The 22,288-nt window shown below is 49.9% G+C and overlaps 1 protein-coding gene across 1 annotated transcript in view; it reads right to left on the minus strand.

The window, feature by feature from the left end:
- LOC132398382 (protein-methionine sulfoxide oxidase mical3a-like) overlaps positions 1 to 22,288 on the minus strand; it is a 312,801-nt gene that overhangs the window by 83,872 nt on the left and 206,641 nt on the right. Inside the window, exons 17-21 of the mRNA XM_059977725.1 lie at positions 21,109 to 21,191; positions 20,473 to 20,557; positions 9,381 to 9,549; positions 4,486 to 4,721; positions 1,785 to 1,874 (exon numbers count right to left, since the gene is read on the minus strand). Of these exons, the coding sequence (XP_059833708.1) occupies positions 1,785 to 1,874; positions 4,486 to 4,721; positions 9,381 to 9,549; positions 20,473 to 20,557; positions 21,109 to 21,191 (663 nt within the window). The remainder of the gene's footprint in view (positions 1 to 1,784; positions 1,875 to 4,485; positions 4,722 to 9,380; positions 9,550 to 20,472; positions 20,558 to 21,108; positions 21,192 to 22,288) is intronic.

The following is a 22,288-nucleotide window of genomic DNA, read 5'->3' on the forward strand; positions in this document are numbered from 1 at the left end:
ACAGATGCACTGTGCCGACACTGGCACGCCGCTGGCCAGGCCTCTCCGCACCCAATGTCATTCTCACACCTCCAGTGTCGTGGAGGAACACTTTCTCTCACCAGCTACCACAGCAAACTCTCTTCCCAGGAAAGGGTTAATGCCAGCAGAGGAAGCTTCAGCGTTGCCCGGGTGCTGTAGGGATCGCTGGAGCAAGCCGGTGACAGTTGGAACACAGCAATGTAATGTCCCACCCAGCCCAGGGGGTCAGCTGTCTGCAGTGATGCCTGGGGCAAAGAGGTCTGCCTACAACAGGCACAGTGTGGGGCTTGGCCAAAGAGACTGGAGGGTCACCCCTGGCTGGGAGAGCAGCTCTCTGAGGGGCATTATGTGAGCAATGATTGGGGCTTGTAAGACTGTTTGTGCTCAGTCCACATGATGGTCAGTGTGATGATCTGTGTCATATGTCAGCCAGTGTGATAGTCAGTGTGACCTTAAGACATAAGAGCAGAATTAGGCCATTTGGCCCATCAAGTCTCTCCGCCATTCCATCATGGCTGACTTATTATCCTTCTCAACTCCATTCTCCTGCCTTCTCCCTGTAACCTTTGATGCTCTGACTCATCAAGAACCCATCAATCTCAGCATTAAATATACTCGATGACTTGGCCTCTATAACTGTCCGTAGCAATGAATTCTGCAGATTCACCACTCTCTGGCTGAAGAAATTCCTCCTCATCTTTGTTCTAAATGGACATCCCTCTATTCTGAGGCAGTGCCCTCCGGTCCCTAGACTCACCCACAATACTAGAGGAATCATCCCCTCCACATCCACTCTATCTAGACTTCTCAATATTCATAGGTTTCAATGAGATTTCTTCCTCATTCTTCCAAACTCCAGTGAGTACAGGCCCACGGCCATTAAACTCTCCTCATATGTTAACCCTTTCATTCCTGGAATAATTCTCATGAACCTTCTCTGGATACTTACCAATGCCAGCAGATCTTTTCTTAGATAAGGGGCCACAGTAGTCCACATGTGGTTTGACCAATGCCTTATAAATCCTCAGCATTATACTTGCGTTTATACTCTAGTCCTCTTGAAATGAACGCTAACATTGTATTTGCCTTCCTTACCACTGACTCAACCTGCAAGGTAACCTTTAGTGAATCCTACACACAGACACGTAAGTCCCTTTGCACTTGGAGTTTTGAATTTTCTCCCCACTTAGAGAACAGTCTACACCTTTGTTCCCTCTATGAAAGTGCATGGCCAAACACTTCCTTACACTGCATTCCATCTGCCACTTCTCTGCGAATTCTCCCAACTGAATTCCTTCTGCAGACTCCCTGCTTTCTCAACACTACCTGCCACACCTTCTCCCCCTTTCTACCCATGTCACTGGTGCCTCTGACTGTTCATCCTCCTTCCGGGGAATCTTCTGTAACTGCTCAAAGGATCTGTGTCCCGTAATGGTCAGTGTGACAGTCAGCATGCAGTGATGGTCAGTGTGACGGTCCCTGTCCCAGTCAGCTTGCTGTGCCCCTGCCCTGATCCTGTCTGTCCTAGGTAACACCAGTTGGGGCTGTAGCTGGACCCTGCCTTCCCCACCGGGGAAGCCTGTACTCTTTTGGCTGTATGAGGAAGAGAGACATGGCTCTTAGCTGGATTTAAGTTCCACCTGTCACTGGCTGATCAGCTCTGGCCTCTGCCCTGCGGTGAACAAAGCAGTGGCTGCGCACCCTGAGGGGCCGGTGCATGTGATTAGTTCTGCAGAGCTGTGAACTTGCAGAGAAATAGATACCTCGGAACACATGGGTGTCCTCTTCCTCAGAGAGCTGATGTACCCAGAGCCCATACTGGAGCTCCTTATCCCAGGGGCAGTATTCACCCTCTTCAGAGAGACACATGGGGGGGAGAAAGGGAAGAACACACACGCACACAGATACACACACAGAGATACACATATGCAGATACAGATACACACATGTGTATGCAGATACAAGGCAGGCACACAGACACACACACACGCATACAAACACAAATGCTCATGCGCAGACAGATACACACACACATACACGGACAATCCCACACAGATTTATACATAGATGCACGTAGATATACAATCTCACATACAGCCACGAGGCACACATACATATACAAATACATACATTAGAAAAACATGTACGTAGTCAGAAACAGATAAACGCACATTTACACACACCCCATTAATATGTACATACAGGCACAGACACAGAAACACATACACACACACACAGTGGGGCAGAGGAAAACATGAAGTACAATTAGTGCAGGAAATTCAGGACGGCCGGCCTGGTGTAACAGCCGGAGATCAGTCCTAGATGAGGGCTGGGGGGCTGGAAGTCCTTAACTGGCAGCACAGCTGGAGCCTCTGGGATGGTGTTACAATTGCTCCTTGCCTCTGTTTACCAGGGGTGTGACAGCCCTGGTAAACCAGGCCGAGATGTGAAGCTGTAAGAGCTGCCTTATCCCCACCCTGCTAGACTACTGTTAGATGTCCCTCTGTTGCCTGTTCCAACCTACACTAACTGGGACAGTGTCAGCAGTTCACTCCCCTTTGTTCCATTTCCCAGCCCTGTCCAAGACTGTAATTTGGGAGCCTGGAGTAATGCACAGAGCGGAGAATTTATCCAATGGGCCAACTCCGATTCCTGTGCTCCAGACAGCAGCTTTAGATGGTGACTGACCTTCTGACGGCGTCCACACACGGCAGATAAAAACTTGGCCCTGACAGGCCTGAGGAGGAGCAACCCTGTCCTACACTGTGGCAGCTGGAGACCTGCCCATTTCCAGAGAGTAACCTCCAACACACCCCCCACCCGGATATCACGCTAGGTCAAATCCAGAGAGATTCCAGAGGCACTAATGGCCACTTGAGAGACTGTGGAGATAGGGATCAGGCAGTGGGTTTATCGTCTTCTCATCTTCCACAAGCCCACACTGACCTGTAGAGTCACATTACCTCAGACCTTCTCCATTCCCCTCACTGAATTTCATGCAGCCACTCAACCTCAGATCCAACGAATCACATCCTCACCCACTGCCTCCTGCCTGCCCAACTGTGTCTCCGTTCTCGAGGTGAGTCTCACCTCTCACCTTGCCACTACTCACACCCACACTCAGGCCACCTCGGGCGCAAAAAGGGAGCTCCCCACGCACCCACCACCCACCCAATCCAGGCAATGCCACCCACTACACTGTATGCCCTGCATGCCAGCTGGTGCTGGTGAAAGACAAAGGGTGATATTTCTAGCATCAGGAGGGTGGTGACCTGCGCGCCACTTTCCCTGCAAAGATCACACCGGACACAAACTGAAAAGGCTTTTCATGTCACTGTCCAGAACCACAACATGTCTCCAGAAACTATGAAAGACGTCTGGAATTCAATCACATTCCATACTGCTGTACTCTGCAGATCACTCTGATCCACAGACACCTGACAGCAATTAGCAATCTCCCCGGACAGCAGATCACTCACAATAAAAGAGGAATCAGTCGCTGGTGGAGTTACAGTTTCTTCTTCAGGCCTGTACAGCCACTCAGCAGGAGAGTAGATGATCTAACTCAGTCCCAATTCACGCTCTCTATCCCCATAAGCTCCAATTCCTTAAGTATAAAGAAACCAACTCATCCTTTTTTAAAATGAACTCTCTGACTGTGCCTACACAGTCCTTCTGGGTGCAGAATATTCTTGCATACAAAGAGTTTTCTCATCTCGGTATTCTGAGCTTCCCCAGTATTCCGAGAATGTATCTCCTCGTTCCCTGGACTCCGGATCTCCACAGTGAACTAATTGCCTCTAAGCCCCATATATTGAGTTTCTTAACTCCCCCGAACCACCCCCCCCCCACATCAACAGTTTAACTCTCCCCTCCCGGACATCGACAGTTTATTAACTCCCCGATCCCAACCCCATATATCAACAGTTTATTAATTCTCTCCAATCCCCCGTATATCGACAGCTTATTAACTCCTCCGACCCACCCACATATTGAGTTTATTAATCCCCCCAACCCTCCCCATATGTCAACAGTTTATTAACTCCCTCACCCCACCCCACCATATATTCACAGTTTATTAACTCCCCACAGAATCCCTCACCTTCAGTACATGAACTTCTGCCCAGTGTTTCAATATACAATATTTATATAGTATTTCAGTGTACAATATTTCAACCATCCTACAGAACCTTGTACTACCAGTATAATCAACCTGCTGGTTGAGCCATCTCTAGATTCATTAAGCACACGTTCATGGTGCCAAACTCCACCCACCTCCCTCAATACTCAGCAGGAATGGATGTTTCTGCATTCCTGGGCCTTGGACCAATGACAGCTGGTACTAGTTGTAACTAGGACTGGCTCCCTGCAATTCTAGGGTTCAGATAGTCTTTTCAAATGGTGCCCCCACAGGCATTAATGACTACCATCTCCACACTAAGTCCTGGAACCCGCGGCTCTCACCGTAACTGGATTCTGATTGTTGCTCATCCTCGCTCTCGGCTTCCGTGTCCTCCTCTGGGCGGTCCTTCAGCATCTGATGGACCTCCGCAGCTTCTCCCCATGGAAGGCTGTCCACTGAGGGGGCCATCGCACCTTCCTTACCCTTCTCCTCCTCCTCCTCCTCCTGGACCTCTTCCACCTCCTCATCCTGACCCTCCTCCTCGTCCTCCTCCATTTCATACTCGGAGCTGCTGCAACTGAACACAGAGAGGTCACTTGATAAGCAAAGCCCTGGCTGTTGAGGGTCAGGTCAAAGGTCAATATAATTTGCCATTTAGATTTAGATGTTTTAGGAATTTGCTGTGGTGTGTTGGTCAGGGCATGAGATGCAACAAAAAAATAACAACATTCAACAACTAAAAATAATAGGATAGCAAAAGAAAGAGAGGATATAGATAATAGATCATAAAACCATACGATATAGGACTAGAGTTAGGCCATTTGGCCCACCAATTCTGCTCTGCCATTTCATCTTAGCTGATCCAATTTTCCTCTCAGCTCCAATCTCCTGCCTTCTCCCCATATCCCTTCAATCCCTGACTAATCAAGAATCTATCAATCTCCGACTTAAATGCACATAAAGACTGGGCCTCCACAGTTGCCTGTAGCAAGGAATTCCATAGATCCACTACTCTCTGGCTAAAGAAATTCCTCCTCTAAAAGGACGCCCCTCTATTCTGAGCTGTGCCTTCGGGTCTTATACACTACCACCATAGAAAACATCCTCTCCACAACCACTCTTATCAAGGCCTTTCATCATTCGATGGGTTTCAATGAGCTCAAGCCTCATATTTCTGTATTCTACTGCATACAGGCCTAGATCCATCAAAAGCTCTTCACGTGACAAACCATTCAATTCTGGAATCATTTTCGTAAACCTCCTTTGAATCCTCTCCAGTTTCAGTACATCCATTCTAAGATAAGGGGTTCAAACCAATTCAGAACACTCCAAGTTAGACCACACCATACTTTATAATGTTTCAGCATTACATCCTTGCGTTTATATTCTAGTCCTCTTGAAATGAATGCTAACATTACATTTGCTGTCCTCACCATAGGCTCAACCTGCAAATTAACCTTTAGGTAATCCTGTACAAGGACTCCCAAGCCCCTTTGCCCCTCAGTTTTTAAGTATTTTCTCTGCATTTAGAAACCAGTCAACCCTTTCATTTCTTTTACCACAGTGTATTACCATACACCACCCGACACAGTATTCTATCTGCCACTTCTTTGCCCATTCTCCTAATCTAAGTACCTCTGTAGCCTCTCTACTTCCTCAAAACTACCTACCCCTCCACCTATCTTCATATCGCCTGCAAACTTTGCAACAAAGCCATCAATTCCATCATCCAAACCACTGACATATAACATAAAAAGAATCAGTCTCAACACAGAACCCTGTGGAACATCATTAGTCACCGGCAACCAGCTAGAAAAGGTTAACTTTATTCACACTCTTTGCCTCCAGCCTGTTAGCCACTGCTTTATCTATACTAGAATCTTCCCTGTAATACCATGGGCCCATGGCTTGTTAAGCAGCCCCATGTGTGGCACCTTGTCAAAGGCCTTCTGAAAACTTAAGCACAGAACATCAACCAACTCTCCTTTGTCCATCCTGCTTGTTTTTTCTTCAAAGAATTCCTGTGCCCCTGAATTGCTTCCATAAATTCCAGCCATCGCTGCCACTGTTCTTATCCAAACAATTCTGGCCAACTCCTCTCTCATTCCTCTGCAATCCCCTTCACTCCACCGTGATACTGATACATCTGACTTTAGCTTCTCCTCAAAGTTCAGGGTGAATTTAATCATATTATGATGACTTGCGCCTAAGAATTCTTTTACCTTAAGTTCTCTAATCAATTCAGGTTCATTACACAAGATCCAATCCAGAATAGCTGGTGCTCTACTTGGGTCAACAACGAGCGGCTCTAAAAAGTCACCTCTTAGGCAATCCAGCAACTCCCCTTCCTGGAATCCAACACCAACCTGATTTTCCCAATCTACCTGCGTACTGAAGTCCTCCATGATTGCATTGTCCTTTGGCATGCATTTTCGATCTCCAATTGTAATTTGTAGGCCACATCTTTATTACTGTTTGGGGTATATATAAACAACTACCATCAGGGTCTTATTAGCCTCGCAGTTCCTTAGCTCTATCCACAATGATTCAACACCTTCTGACCTTCTGTCACCTCTTTCTGATGATTTTATTTCATTTTTTACCAACACAGTAACACTGCCCCCTCTGCCTTCCTGCCTATCCTTCCAATACAATGTGTATTCTCGGATATTAAGCTCCCAGCTATAATCTTTAAACCATGATTCAGTGATGCCTGCAAAATCATATCTGCCAATCTGTAACTGTGCTGCAAGTTCATCTACCTTATTCCGTATACTGCATGCATTCTGATACAAGACCCTAAGTCCTGTATTCAGCCTTTTAATTTTGTCTGCCTTTTATGTTGCAGCTCATCCTGTTGACTGCAATTTTGCTTCATCAACAGCCTCTCCTCACTACACCTTGCCTCTGTTTGTAAACCAGTTACCTCATCTTCAGCACTATTATCCTCCTTTTCTAAGATACTTCCTGCTTTGAAATACAGGCAGCTCAAGACTCTAGTCGCATCACGCTCAACTTTTTGATTCCTGACTTTGTCTGAAGTTTTACCAATACCTGCCTCACAACCGGGTTGGCACAACAGAGTTGGCACTCTGGTTCCCAACCCCCTGCAACTCTAGTTTAAACCCCACTGTGCAGCTTAACAAACATTCCTGCTAGGATATTAGTCCCCCTCGAGTGCAAAATGCCCCTCCTATACAGAGCTCACCTTCCCTGGAACTGCCCAATGATCCAAAAATCTTATGCCCGCCTTCCTAAAGTACAGATATGGAATAAGTTGTGCAGAAGTACATAAATAAATCACTTGCAGTGATGGTAGACTGCAGCCAAATACATTTTAAGCTGACCTGACGGTCTGCCCTAGATTTTGTACGTTGTGAGAGGATGCTACACCAAGCCCAACAGTAATGGCTGATGTGAGGACATTCTCCATGATGGCAGTGTAGAATTGTACCAGGTATGCTCCGGGTATGTTACCAACTTGTTAATGAAGGAAACATTGTTCTTCATATGAGGTCCTCTGAAATAATAATGCCCAGGAACTTGAATATTGAAATGGTGCCAATTGCAGACTTCCAATGAGTGGGTAGAGAGCATACATGTTTCTCCTGACGTCGATATGCATCCCCATGGATTTGAGGGCGTTAGCGGTAGCGGAAAGGGGAGATCAACCGTCAGAGACTGCAACACTGGATGGAAATTGGACATCGCTATACATGATGTGCAGGGCAAGACAGAATAAAGATGAGAAATTGGCAGGGCTAGAGTCAGAAGAGAATCAAAGTTATAGAAAATAAATAGAACAAAAGAAGCCCATCGATTGCATGCCAGTTGATAAAGGATTGCTCACCTCCCTGCACCAGGCACGCAACCTTGCAGGTCACAACTCTTCAGGTGCACAGCTAAGTTCTGATTAAAAATTCTGACAATGGGATTCAACCGGAAACATTAACTCTGTTTCATGACACAGTAGCTTAGCAGTTACGTAATGCCATTAAAGCGACAGCTGCCTGTAGGGAGTTTGTATGTTCACCCCAGGATCGCGTGGGTTTCCTCTGGTAGCTCCCACATTCCAAAGCTGTACTGGTTAGTAGGTTAGTGAGAGTGGGCATGCTACGCTGGTGCCAGAAGCGTGACGACATTTACAGGCTGTCCATCGCAATCCTCGCTGATTTGGTTAGATGCAAATGAAACAACTTTGCTGTGCGTTGACGTACATAGAAACACAGAAAACCTAAAGCACAATACAGGCGCTTTGGTCCACAAAGCTGTGCCGAGCATGTCCTTATCTGAGAAATTATCTAGGCCTACCCAGAGCCCTCTATTTTTCTGAGCTTCATATACCTGTCCAGGAGCCTCTTAAAAGACCCTATCGTATCTGCCTCCACCACAACACCGGCACCGCATTCCACACACTTACCACTCTGTGTAAAAAATGTACCCCTGGCATCTCCTCTGTACCTACTTCCAAGCACCTTAAAACTGTGTCCTCTCGTGCTAGCCATTTCAGCCCTGGGAAAAAGCCTCTGACTACCTACATAATTCTTTTTCCATGGGCATACTTAGCAAATCTATAGAACAGTAACTGTGAACAAGATCTGTAAACAGTAAACATCAGGAACTAAAAACTGCAAACAAATTGTGCAAATGCAGATAATACATAACGAGCATGAAATAACAAGAGAGTCGTTAAATGAGTGTAGTTATCCCCTTTTGTTCAAGAGCCTGATGGTTGAGGGGTAGTAACTGTTCTTGAACCTGGTGGTGCAAGTACTGAGGCACCTGTACCTTCTACTGATGACTCAGTGAGAAATCCACTACCTTTTGTAGGATTCTCTGCTCAAAGGCATTGGTGTTCCCATACCAGGCCATAATGCAGCCAGTCAGCACACTTTCCACCATATATCTATACAAGTTTGCCAAGGTTTGTGCTGACATGGTGAATCTCCATAGACTCTCGGGGAAGTAGAGGCACTGTTGTGCTTTCTTCTCAATTATATTCATATGATGGGTCCAGAAGAGGTCCTCTGAGATACTGACACTTGAGAAAGAAACCAGACATCAGACATGGGTGAGATTTGAGAGGGAAGTGAGATGTGACCTGACAAAAACTAGATAAAGCAGAGAAGTGAGGTGGTACTAGAATTGGATCTGATGAACAATGGGAGATTCTCTGGCCCATGGAAAGACCTGGTACCATGTGGTCTTTCTGCCTCCCCCCATGTCAGACACTGACCTGCTGCAGGGCTCTTGGCCAGTCTGGAGCAGAGCGTTGCTCAGGTTGTGTTCGGCCAGCGTCTCTTCGGGCACCTCCTGCAGATCCTCCTCCCGCTCCAGGGACACACGGATGTTCTCCAGCTCGATCCGCTCAGGCGTGCCACGCAGTCGCTTCGCTTGCCAGGGCTCTGTGATGGCAGAGAGGGCGTGGTTACCGGCAGGGAGCATGAGGAGGTGAGGTGGGACAGCAGCCGCCGGACACAGGCCACCACTTGGCACGAGGCGGATGGGGAAACAAGGGGACTGCACAAGACAAGGCAGGATGGGAAAGACCCAAGAAGGGGACAGACACAGGAGTGAACCAGGGTAGGGGGATAAGAGGTGGGACAGGGTAGTGACCTGGGAAGGGAAGGGGGGCTAGAGACAAGGGAGTGACCCTGGAAGATGGGGGGAGGGACACAGGAGTGACCCAGGAAGGGAAGTGGGCATGGAAGTGATGCAGGAAGGGAAGGGAGGATGGGACACGGGAGTGACTCGGGGAGAGGGGAGGGAGGGGTAGGACACAGGAGTAACCTGGGAAAGGTGGGGGTGGGACATGGGAGTAATATAGGAAGGGGGGGCAAAGACACTGAAGTGACGGGGGGGGGTGCAGAGAGGCATGAGAGTGACCTGGGGGTGGGGGGGGACATGGGAGTGACCTGGGAAGGGGAGTGGAACAGCAGTGGCCCAGAAAGGGGGGTGGGGGAGAGGCATGGGAGTGACCAGGGTGGGGGAGAGACATGGGAGTGACCCAGGATGGGGGTGGGGGAGAGGCATGGGAGTGACCCAGGAAGCGGGGTGGGGGAGAGGCATGGGAGTGACCCAGGAAGGGGGATGGGGGAGAGGCATGGGAGTGACCAGGATGGGGGAGAGGCATGGGAGTGGCCCAGGAAGGGGGTGGGGGAGAGGCATGGGAGTGACCAGGGTGGGGGAGAGGCATGGGAGTGACCCAGGATGGGGGTGGGGGAGAGGCATGGGAGTGGCCCAGGAAGGGGGTGGGGGAGAGGCATGGGAGTGACCCAGGATGGGGGTGGGGGAGAGGCATGGGAGTGACCCAGGAAGGGGGATGGGGGAGAGGCATGGGAGTGGCCCAGGAAGGGGGTGGGGGAGAGGCATGGGAGTGACCAGGGTGGGGGAGAGGCATGGGAGTGACCCAGGATGGGGGTGGGGGAGAGGCATGGGGGTGGCCCAGGAAGGGGGTGGGGGAGAGGCATGGGAGTGACCCAGGATGGGGGAGAGGCATGGGAGTGACCCAGGATGGGGGTGGGGGAGAGGCATGGGAGTGACCCAGGATGGGGGTGGGGGAGAGGCATGGGAGTGGCCCAGGAAGGGGGTGGGGGAGAGGCATGGGTGTGACCCAGGATGGGGGTGGGGGAGAGGCATGGGAGTGACCCAGGATGGGGGTGGGGGAGAGGCATGGGAGTGACCCAGGATGGGGGAGAGGCATGGGTGTGACCCAGGATGGGGGTGGGGGAGAGGCATGGGAGTGGCCCAGGAAGGGGGTGGGGGAGAGGCATGGGAGTGACCCAGGAAGGGGGTGGGGGAGAGGCAAGGGAGTGAACCAGGATGGGGGTGGTGGAGAGGCATGGGTGTGAGCCAGGATGGGGGAGAGGCATGGGAGTGGCCCAGAAAGGGGGTGGGGGAGAGGCATGGGAGTGACCCAGAAAGGGGGGTGGGGGAGAGGCATGGGAGTGGCCCAGGAAGGGGGTGGGGGAGAGGCATGGGAGTGGCCCAGGAAGGGGGTTGGGGGAGAGGCATGGGAGGGGGTGGGGGAGAGGCATGGGAGTGGCCCAGAAAGGGGGTGGGGGAGAGGCATGGGAGTGACCCAGAAAGGGGGGTGGGGGAGAGGCATGGGAGTGGCCCAGGAAGGGGGTGGGGGAGAGGCATGGGAGTGGCCCAGGAAGGGGGTTGGGGGAGAGGCATGGGAGGGGGTGGGGGAGAGGCATGGGAGTGGCCCAGGAAGGGGGTGGGGGAGAGGCATGGGAGTGGCCCAGAAAGGGGGTGGGGGAGAGGCATGGGAGTGACCCAGGAAGGGAGGTGGGGGTCATGGGAGTGACCCAGGATGGGGGTGGGGGAGAGGCATGGGAGTGACCCAGGAAGGGAGGTGGGGGTCATGGGAGTGACCCAGAAAGGGGGTGGGGGAGAGGCATGGGAGTGACCCAGGAAGGGAGGTGGGGGTCATGGGAGTGACCCAGGATGGGGGTGGGGGAGAGGCATGGGAGTGACCCAGGAAGGGGGTGGGAGAGAGGCATGGGAGTGACCCAGGAAGGGAGAGATATGGGAGTGTCCTGGGAAGGGAAGACCAGGCTCAGCAAATGCAGGGCTGTTGGTGGTGATAGAGACAGATACATTAAGGCACTCTTAGAAAGGTACATGGATGATAGAAAAATAGATGCCAGTGTGGAAGGGAAGGTTAGAATGATCTTGGAGTGGGTTAAAAAGTCAGCACAACATCATGGGCCAAAGCATCTGTACTGTGCTATAATGTTCTATGGTCTGATTCAACCACTACCAAAAAGCTGTGAATAACCTGGGCTGTTAGGTTACTCTAGAAATTTGCAGTGGGTAGGGCTGTGTCTCATGTGTGTTGTGTGGTCTGTCTGGGCTTGGACCATGTGTCTGCATCCAAGAATATGTTAAGAGTCTGGAATCTACTGGTCCTGCCAGTGGACCCAGACTCGACTCCATCGAAACAACCCAGCAGCTGATTGTATAATGGCCAACTCATGGACAAGAGAATTCACGCACTGCCATTTCCTGCTCAGAAATGGAGTGGGATCAAGTCATCCATATGGGGATCGGTTTCTGTCTCACATCATTATGAGGGATTGTAAAGAGAAAGTTTACCCAAGTGACTGGACCTTCAGGCTGAAAACAGCAGTGGAAGCCTCTAATTTATAAACCTCTCCTTTGGACTGTGACATTGGTCCAAGGCTCCCTTTTACCCATTACCATTATCCACCTTCCTCACTACTTCCCCACTCACTTGTGATGCTATGTTGAATTGCTTAGGATACTGGTAAGGCCGAATTTGGAGCATTCTGTGCCATTCTGGTCACCTACTTACAAGTGAGTTATCAATCAATGAGCTTGGACGAGTGCAGAGAAAGTTTAGAAGGATGTTGTCAGGACTTGAAGACCTGAGTTATAGGGAAAGGCTGAAAAAGTTAGGACTTTATTCCCTGGAGTGTAGGAGATTGACGGGAGATCGCAATAGAGAGGTATACAAAATTATGAAGTGTATAGATAAGAATGCCAGCAGGCTTTTTTTCTGTAGTGGTTAGGTGAGATTAGCACAAAAGGTCACAGGTTTAGGGTGAAAAGTGAAATATTTAAGGGAACCTCAGGGTGAACTTCCTCACTCAGAAGTTAGTGTGTGTGGAATGAGCTTGCAGTGGAAGTGGTTGATGCAGGTTAAATCTCAGTACTTCAGAAAAGTTTGGATAGATCATGGATGGGAGGGGTGTGGAGGGCTATTGTCCAGGTGCAGGAAGATGGGACTACACAGAAAACCAGACTGGCACAGACTAGATAGGCTGAAGGCCCTGTTTCTGTGCTATACTGCTCTGTGACTCTATGACCAAAGGCAGGCAAGATGGCCATTCCCTCAAGTATTGAATCTGCAGTCTGTGGGCCGAGTTCATGGACTTGCAGAAGTTTCAGATTAAGGTGAGTGTGAATATCATCACACAGAACTCTGCTGCTGTAAGCCTGGGTAATAGTGAACCCCACCACTCTTGTACATCAACTTTCCTAAACCCATTCCTCACTCCCATCGTAGCTCTGCTACCTGTCTCTGCTCACTCGCTTGCTCTCTCTCCTCCTGTTCTTTAATCATTCCCTCTTTCCCAGTTCAGCTTTTATTCTCCTGCTGCCTGTTCTCAGCTACCCTTCTTTCCCCACACCATTTCCCTTGTTCCTCCATCTCCCTCTCATCCCCTACCCACATCTCCTCCAACCCCCTGCTCACTTCTCCCTCTCCCCACTCACTCCCAACTCTACCCTGCTCTCCTTTCTCTCTGCCTGCTAACTTGACCCTCTCCTCTGCTCACACATCTTCCCCTGTTCATTCTCTGCTTTCCCTCCCCTCATTTCAACTGCCCTCAATCCCACCTCTCCCTGGTCATGCCACCTTCCTTGCTCACTCACCCTCCCCCCCCCACCACCCTCACTCCCACCTCTCCCTGCACAGGCACACCCCTCCACTCTCCGTCTCTCCCATTTACTCCCATCTCTCCCCTACTCGCATCTCACTGTCCCTGATCACTCCTCCCTCCCATTTTCCCCTTCCCTGCTCAATCCCCCATCTTCTTTCTCACACCCCACTCTCTCCTGCTCACACCTCAACTTCCCCTGTTCACTCTTTGCTCTCCCCTCTCACAATCTCTTTCCCTACTCACTCTCCTCTCTCCCTACCTACTCCCCTGTCCACTCATTTCCCAGTTCTCCTTCCCTCTGCCTGCTCAGTCCCATCTCTCTAGTCACTCTCTCTCCCTATATTCCCCCTCCCAACATCCACTCTCATTTTCCCTCTCCTCTGCTTACATTGTTTTCCCTGTTCACTCTCTGCTCTCCCCTGCTGATCTTCCCTCTCACACCCCTTTCCAGCACTCACTCTCCTCTCCCTACTCACTTCCAACTCTGCCTGATCAATTCCCCCCTCTCCCTGCTCACTCCTCACTCTCATCTGCTCATTTCCCCTCTCCTCTCTTCATCCTCCCCTTTCTCATCACTCAATCCCCCTCTCCCTGCTCATTCCCACCTCTCCCTAACTCATCCACCCGGTAACCCCTACCTCTTCCCACTCAGTCCCACTCCCTGCTCCCAATTCCCTCTCACTGCACCATTCTCCCCAATCCTCCTCCATTCACTATCCCCCTTACCCCACACTCCCTCCCTCCCCTGCTCACTCTCATCTCTCCTCACTCCCCCACTCACTCACCCCCAACCCCCACGTACTCCCCTCTCCTCCACGTATTTCCTCTCTCCCTACTCACCCCCTCCCCAGGTACTTCTCCATTCACTCCTACCTCTCCCCCGCTCACTATTCACTCATTCTCACCTCTCCTCTACTCACCCTCCTGTTTGTTTTCCCCATTGATATCTCCCCTTGATCTCTGCCCCCTCACATCCTGCTCTTCCTGCTTCTCTTCCCCAGCCACTCTTTCTCTCCTCTTGCCAAGGGTCAGAGTTGTACAGCCAGGAAACAGACCCTTCGGCCCATCATATCCCTGCAACCCATGAGTATTCTTGAAGCTAATCCCATTTTCCAGCACTTTGTCCACATCCCTCTAACACCCTTCCCATCTGCCTAGCTGTCCACCTGATCTGAAATGTATCTGATGTACCTGCCTCAACTACTTCCGCTGGTAGCTGGCTCCGTATATCTACTACCTAATGTGTTTAAAAGGGTCCTAAATAAACCTTTCACCTTGAACCTTAAAATGTTGTTCCCTAGTTTCTGATTCCCTGTCCCTGGAAAAATTGACTGCTCACCCTATTTGTGCCCCTCTTGATTTTATACACCTTGTGAGATCACCCCTCAGTTTCCAGGAGTAAATGTATACCTGTTTACTCTCTCCCTATACCTCACCCCTTCACTCTCTCTGTTCCTGTTTCCAGCCCACTCTCTATCTGGCCCTGCTCTTCTTCCATTTCTCACTCTCCCTCTTGCTCACTGTTCCTTCCCAAAGTTACCTTTTGTGTGCATTCCTACCACTCTAAAGACTGGTAACAACAGCTCTCCTTTTCGCTGCATTCTCCTCAGCACACCCCCACCAAATCACTCATCACTGGGTCCTCCTTGCTCTCCTTGTAGCTGTGTCACTTTTATTAGTTTGCTTTCTGGATTAATATCATTCCCTGTGTCTTTACTCCCAGTCAACCCAAATTCCCTCCACTCCCCTTGTTACTGGATCCCCTCTACCCTGTGCCCCATTGTTCCTCAACTTGCTGAAAGGACACCAGTCCATGTGGGCGTCAAGACACCTGTAACTGCATCCACACTGTCCACTTCATGGTGAATACCTCACTCCCACAGGAAACCTCATTCTCCTTACCTCTGCCTTACCAGATCCTTGCTCACATTACCAGACCCTTGCCTGTCGTCAGTTCCCATGTTGCTGCTTCCCTAGGCTTCCCCTCATCATTGGAGCCTGTCATTCCCACATTCCCATCACAGGATCCCCATCATCCCCTTGAATGGATCCTTGCTATTCTTATTACCAGATCCTCAATCTAAAAGGACCCCCAACATTCTCATTAAAGGATTCCGCCATTCTTGTTAACAAATTCCCCATCAACCCCTCATTCTCAGATCCTATGTTAGAATTACCAGATCCCTGCCTTCGTCATGAGTGGCTCCCCATTATTGTTACCAGATTCTTACCTATTTCGTTCCCATGAATGGATCCCCAATCTCCTCATTATCAGATCCCATGTTCTTACTTCTGGATCCCAATCTTTCTCTGTGGTCTCAGTTCTCATTTACCTTATTACTAGATCGCCATCATTTTTCTTGTTACTGAATCCCTTGTCTTTGATCTGCCTATTTAAGGAAGGATGTATCTCCCTTGGAGATGATACACATGCCATGCTGTATTTTGATTTCAGGTACCAAATGATTACATTACAAAGACAGTTTAAGCAGATTAAGCCTCTGTTTGCTAGAGTTCAGGAGAGGTGACCTTATTGAGACATTACACCCAGAGAATCAAAGTGCTGGCAATACTCTAGGGCCGGAGGAACTCAGCGGGTCTAGCAGCATTTGTGGAGGGGAATAGACAGTTGATGTTTCGGGCTGAGACCCTTCATCAGAGAGGAGCTAAGTTCACGTTTCAGGTTAACAGCCTTCCAAAACAACTCAAAGTGAGAAATGTAAGTCTTCAATCTCCTGGTTTCTCTGCCCCTGCCTCAACTGCTCTGATATCTTGGTCCTCACCAATCCTTTTCCCTCAGCCCTGGTTCCCCCTCCACTATGGCTCCACTCCCTGCACTGCTATTCCCTTAGTGGCTCCCTGGTCTGATTATCCTGTCCAACCACTCCCCTGCTTACGGCAGCTTCCCTTGGCAACACAGCAGTGGAACACCCAACCGTATTGATGCAATCACGAAGAACGCACGCCAGCAGCCCTCCTTCATTAGTCTAGCAAATTTCTGCAGATGTTTGGTGAAGAGCAATCTGACTAGTTGCATCACAGCCTGATGGACAGAAGCTGCAGAGTGTCGTACTCAGGCACAACCCTCTCCACCACCAAGACATCCTCAGGAGCTGCTGCCTCAAGAAGGTGGCATCCATCACTAAGGACCCTCACCATTCAGGGCATGCCCTCTTCTCATTACTACCATTGGGGAGGAGGTACAGGATCCTGAAGACTCGCACCCATTGTATTAGGAACAGCTTCATGCCCTCTGCCATCAGAGTTCTGAATGGATCATGAACCCATGAACACTACCTCACTATTCCTCTTCCACACTTTAATTATTAAGTTACTCATTATGTATTGCACTGTAGTGCTTCCACAAAGCAACAAATTTCATGACATAGCAGAGATAATAAACCTGTTTCTGATTCAGGGGCCCAAACACTCCTGGGTGAAGCAGAGACTCACTCATACTTCCTCTAATCTGGTGCTGGTGAACAGTCTGGACGCCTGTTCTACAGAGTGGCAAAAGTGACCAATCCAGTTGCCTGATGCTTCGATTCTCCGTCCCCTACCAGTCTGGTCTCATTCTGACACGCATTATATCCTCCAGGGCTCAACAATCAAATCCAAACATTTAAGGCAATCCAACCTCACACCTCACGTAAACAGTGTTCCCTCTCTCTCCTCCGGTGCTTCAGACTTCCTGCATCGTCTCCCCCTTCCTATACCTCTCCCTCCCTCTCTCCCCTGTGCAGTCCAGGCTCAGCACTCCGCCACAGCCTATACCGTGTGTTCTGGCTGCTCCCTGCAACTTAAAATGCATAGCTTTTTCACAGCAGAGAGGCAGGATCCTCAAGCCCAACTCACCCATGCCAACCTAAATGCCTGTCTAAGCCAGACCCATTTGCCTGCATTTAACCCATATCCCTCTAAACCTTGCTTAATGGCATTAGTCCATGGCATAAAAAAGGGTGGGAACCCCTGCACTAAACCCTTTCTATCCATGTACCTCACCAAGTGTCTTTTAAACATCGTGATTGTACTTTTCACCACCACTTCCTCTGGCAGCTTGTACCTACCAATCTCAAGGCTGACTATGGTATACATTACTTTGATACAAATGTACTTTGAAGTCTTTCTGTTACACACTTGCCCCTCACATCCCCTTTAAATCTTTCCTCTCTCACCTGAAGCCCATGACATCTAGTATTTGAATGTGACCATCCACCTGATCTGCGTTCCTCACTGTTTTATAAAGCTTTAAATATCACCCTGCAGCTTCCTCCACTCTCATTTCTCTCTTCTCCCAGTTCTGAGGAAGGGTCACAGACTCAGTTTCTCTCTCCACAGATGCCGCTTAGCACGATGAGTACCAAAACTTATGTCACATTTCCAACATCCACAGAGTTTTTCCCCATTGGTTCTGACAGTTTTGTGAGGAGAAGATACTTCTCCTGGTAGGGAGACCAGAACTGAGGGGGATATGGTCTCATGACATCAGGTCACCTATCTCAGACTGAGGTGAGGATGGGCTATGGACCATGAAACATGAGGCATTCTTAGCAGCGTGGAGGCACAGGGGGATCTTGGGTCCACATGAATAGGTCCCTTAAAGCTGTCGTGTATAGAAGGCGCATGGTGTGTTGGCCTCCATTAGTCAGGGGATTGAGTTCAAGAGCTGTACGGTAACTTTGCAGCTGTAAAAAAACTGTGGTTAGACCACACTTGGAATATTGTGTTCAGTTCTGGTTGCCTCATTATAGAAAGTATATGAAAGCTTCAAAGAGGGTGCAGAGGAGATTTACCAGGATGCTGCCTGGATTAGAGAGCATGACTCTTGAGGAAAGGTTGAGTGAACTAGGGCTTTCTCTTTGGAACAAAGGAGAGCTGACTTGATAGAGGTGTACAAGATGATATGTGACGTAGCTGGAGTGGAGAGCCAGTGCCTTTTTCCCAGGGCATAAATGGGTAATACATGAGGGCATAATTTTAAGGTGATTAGAGGGAAGTATAAGAGAGATGTCAGAAGTAGGGTTTTATACTGAGTTGTGGGTGCGTGGAACATGTTGTTGGGGTAGTGGTAGAGATAGATACTTTAGGGACATTTAAGAGACTCTTAGATAGGCACATGGATGAAAGAAAACTGAAGCGTTATGTAGGAGGAAAGGATTGGATTGATCTTGGTGTCGGTTAAAAGGCCAGCATAACAATGTGGGCTGAAGGGTCTGTACTGTTCTATGCATCCGTGATGGAGAAACACTGAGGCATGGGGGAAGTCGAGGATAATGGGAAGTGGGCCCAGGGCCAGGAACAGAGCAGCCACGATCTTACTCGGGGTTAGGGCATAAGAAACAGGTACGGGGACTTTATTATCCACTTGGGCTTCCAGTCCCTATCTTCCCACACTCCTATCCCTTCAGTCCTGGATACAAGATCACCGTTTGCCCTTATGTTACAGAAGCCCCACCCGCAGGAACTGTGGGATTCTCAACATTTTCCTATCATTACCTGCTCCCCCCTCCCCCTCGCCCCTTAGTAAATGTCAGAACACTGGAAATGCCCAGCAGGTGCCGGCTGTACCAGAGGAGAGAAAAATGGATTGATGCTTCCAGTTCCATGATTTGTCAAAAGTAACGAGCGCGATACATTAACTTAACCACACTAGAAAATCTGCAGATGCTGGAAATCCAAGCAATACACACACAAGATGCTGCAGGAACTCATCAGACCTGCTGAGTTCCTCTGGCATTTTGTGCCTTACATTAACTTAGTTCTCTCCACAGATACTGCCCAACCTGCTAAATATTGACAGCATTCTCTGATTCACTGGTACCATGGCCTCGGCTTAACCCTGGTTACTCTATCCGTACTGGTCCCTGTACAACATGATCTACATCTTAATCCCAGCTACTAGATCCCCGTCAGTCCCCATGTTAATGATCAGATTCATGATCAGCCCCTGTGTAACTAGATCTCCATTTGTCTTACTATATCCCCACTGGTCCTCGGATCACTGAGGATCTGAGGCCAACCCTGGATCACTGGATGACCAGTTGTCCCTGGGCCACAGGATCTTCGGCTATCATCAGATCCCGAGCTGTGCTGAATCACTGGATCTCCGGCTTTCACTGGGTCACTGGATCCCCGGATGTCCAACATCACCGGATCATTGGACCTTCAGCTATCATCAGATCCTCAGCCGTTACAGATCACTGGGCCACCAGGTGTCATTGGGCCACTGGATACCTAGCTATCACTAGATCTCCAGCTGACCCAGGATCTCTGGCTGCTCTAAGATTCTCAGCTGTCCCCAGTCACTGGAATCCTAGTTGTCACCAGCTCCCCAGATATTACTGTGCCACTGGATCCCATACTGCAGTGAAAGTAATGTTGCTCATTTTTGCCCAATATAAGTCTTTGCTATCACTTTAAACATACTAGCCAGACCCAAGCCAACAGCAGGAGATTTATTGGATTAGCAGTTGAAATTTTGGAGTATCTGACCACTTCTGACTCATCAGCCGGGGTTCTAGGGTTTCATCTTCATGCTTGTACTTCCTGTTAAGGTGGAACTTGGTTGGTTGTTTTCCACTAGGATGGGCTATGACTGGGCTTACAAGGGGCAGTGGTGGAAGTGAGTCGGGTGGGGGTGTTAGAGGGCTGTAGAGATGGTTTGGGCTTTAGTGAGATAAGCAGGGGTTTCTTCAGGTGGTTTTGATACAGGTCAGTTAGCTCCTCGAGGCCAGGGTCCGTTCACTCTACACTGCTGGTTGGGGGGGATGGGGGGGTACTGAGACCATGCCCTCTCCTAGCCTTCCTCATCGTCGGAGTCCGAAATCCACTGGTTCATTCCGTCGCACAGATGGCCAAGGCGCCCCTTCAACGAGTAGGGCAGCCAGCCGTCCTCGAGCAGGGTACAACATCTACCTGCGGCTCCCTCGACATGCTGCTCCTTGGGGCTGGACTGTCCGTCGGTGCTGATGGTGGGCAGCGGGGGTGCAAACACCTTCTCCTGCAGCAGAGGAAACACAACGGGACAGAAGCGGGCCAGGTTACAGGGAACATGCACTGGCATCACCTGTGACCACTGTGTGCTTTCTGGATATCAGAGAGCTTGCCAGCTTTGACAGGCACCCCCCTCCCCACCCCTTTGCCTTGTAATTACTTTGTACAGCATGGGAGGCGACCCTTGCAAACCCAATGGTCCTGCACCGAGCACGGCACTCACACACGAATGATCTATCCAAGCTGAGGCAGGGCTGAACGCTGGCAACCACTGCAGCACCCTTGTATCAGCACTATCTCCAGATGTACAGCCCCTGGTCCCACGTGCAAGTATGCTCCCACTGCAACGCCCCCTCTCTTAACTTGAGAGAGTTAAGCCCACCTCTCTTACTTTGTGAGCAGAAGATACCAACTGCTTGAGAAGCAACCCCCTCCGATGGCTGGTCAGCCATGACCTCTGGGGACCAAGAGCAGGAGGGGGTTTGGGCACTTCAGTACAGAAGGGACAATGCCGACGGGCTCCCTACTCTGATCTGACAACCCCGGTGCAGCTGGTACCTGGGCAGCCGCGGGCGGTGTTGCTGGTCTCTTCCTGGCCTCCCGTCCTGCCAGTCGGTAATGGGGCTTACAGTAGAATTTCCCTGTAATAGAATGCCGTCCAGTTATATAGTGTAATAGCACTGGGCTCCCGTATACCACCTGCACCCCTTGTATACACCGGACGCATGTGTTCCCCTGCAACGCTGGGATAAGAGTACCACTGCACACCAGAACGCGCGCAATCTCACGCAACCCCAGGGCACACGGCACAGTGAGCAGCAACACGTGCATCGTAGTTGAGCAGTTCACCGCAGTAACTGGATTACACAAGCACCAAGCACTGTGCACCTGGGGACCGGAGATGGGCAGCAAAAGCAGGCAATATCATCACAGCACAGTAATCTCCACACAGCCTTAACCACCCGAGACAACTGCCAACCCCTCCTTTCTCCATCTGAGCCTCTCAGTAACTTTTGTGTCTGTTCCCCAAGTCCAGTATCTTCAGTATTCTCCTAAAATAACTGGGCAGAGTCGGGGCACATTAACAGGACCAGGGTCGTTGAATAGAACCTAGTAGCTGCACACCAACAATAAACGACCAGCTATGCCTGAATCGACGTTAAACTCAGTCCTCCAGTCCCTAATAAGGGAGTTATAGCTGCTCACCCTTTAACCTTCAAGGTCCCAGGAACACATTACTAGATGGTGTAATCTCTCCCAGGAGTTGAGATGACGTGGGCACGACCCAGCTCTGATCACCACCACAAGAATATGAAGGGCCCTCAGTGGTCGAATAAAAAACATGGAATGGAATCATTCCAAGGATGAAGGATTCCGGCTCCAATTTCAGAGGGAGAGGAATAGATCACAGTGGGTTGAGTGAACCAAATGACAGGAAGCCAACTACAACGAAACTAAGCACTAGTCACCAGAATGGTGACCAGGCCACGACAGGCAAAATGAGCTGCTGGTTCTCTTCAGCTAGTGTCCAGACAGGTTTCACTCCTGGGATAACGGCAACAGAACAACAGGCAAAGACCACCGGAGTCACTGGACCGTATGAACACTGGAGGGGAACCAGGCCACTTCAATGTGGTTTTAACCAGGGGTCAATCACTGTGGTGCACTGGCGAATGGTCACCACAGTATGACAGGGGTCTCTGAATGGACGTACTTAGATGGAGGAGTGTGGGAAGCG

This window comes from Hypanus sabinus, chromosome 8 (genome assembly GCF_030144855.1).
Source record: "Hypanus sabinus isolate sHypSab1 chromosome 8, sHypSab1.hap1, whole genome shotgun sequence".
Classification (NCBI taxonomy): Eukaryota; Metazoa; Chordata; class Chondrichthyes; order Myliobatiformes; family Dasyatidae; genus Hypanus; species Hypanus sabinus.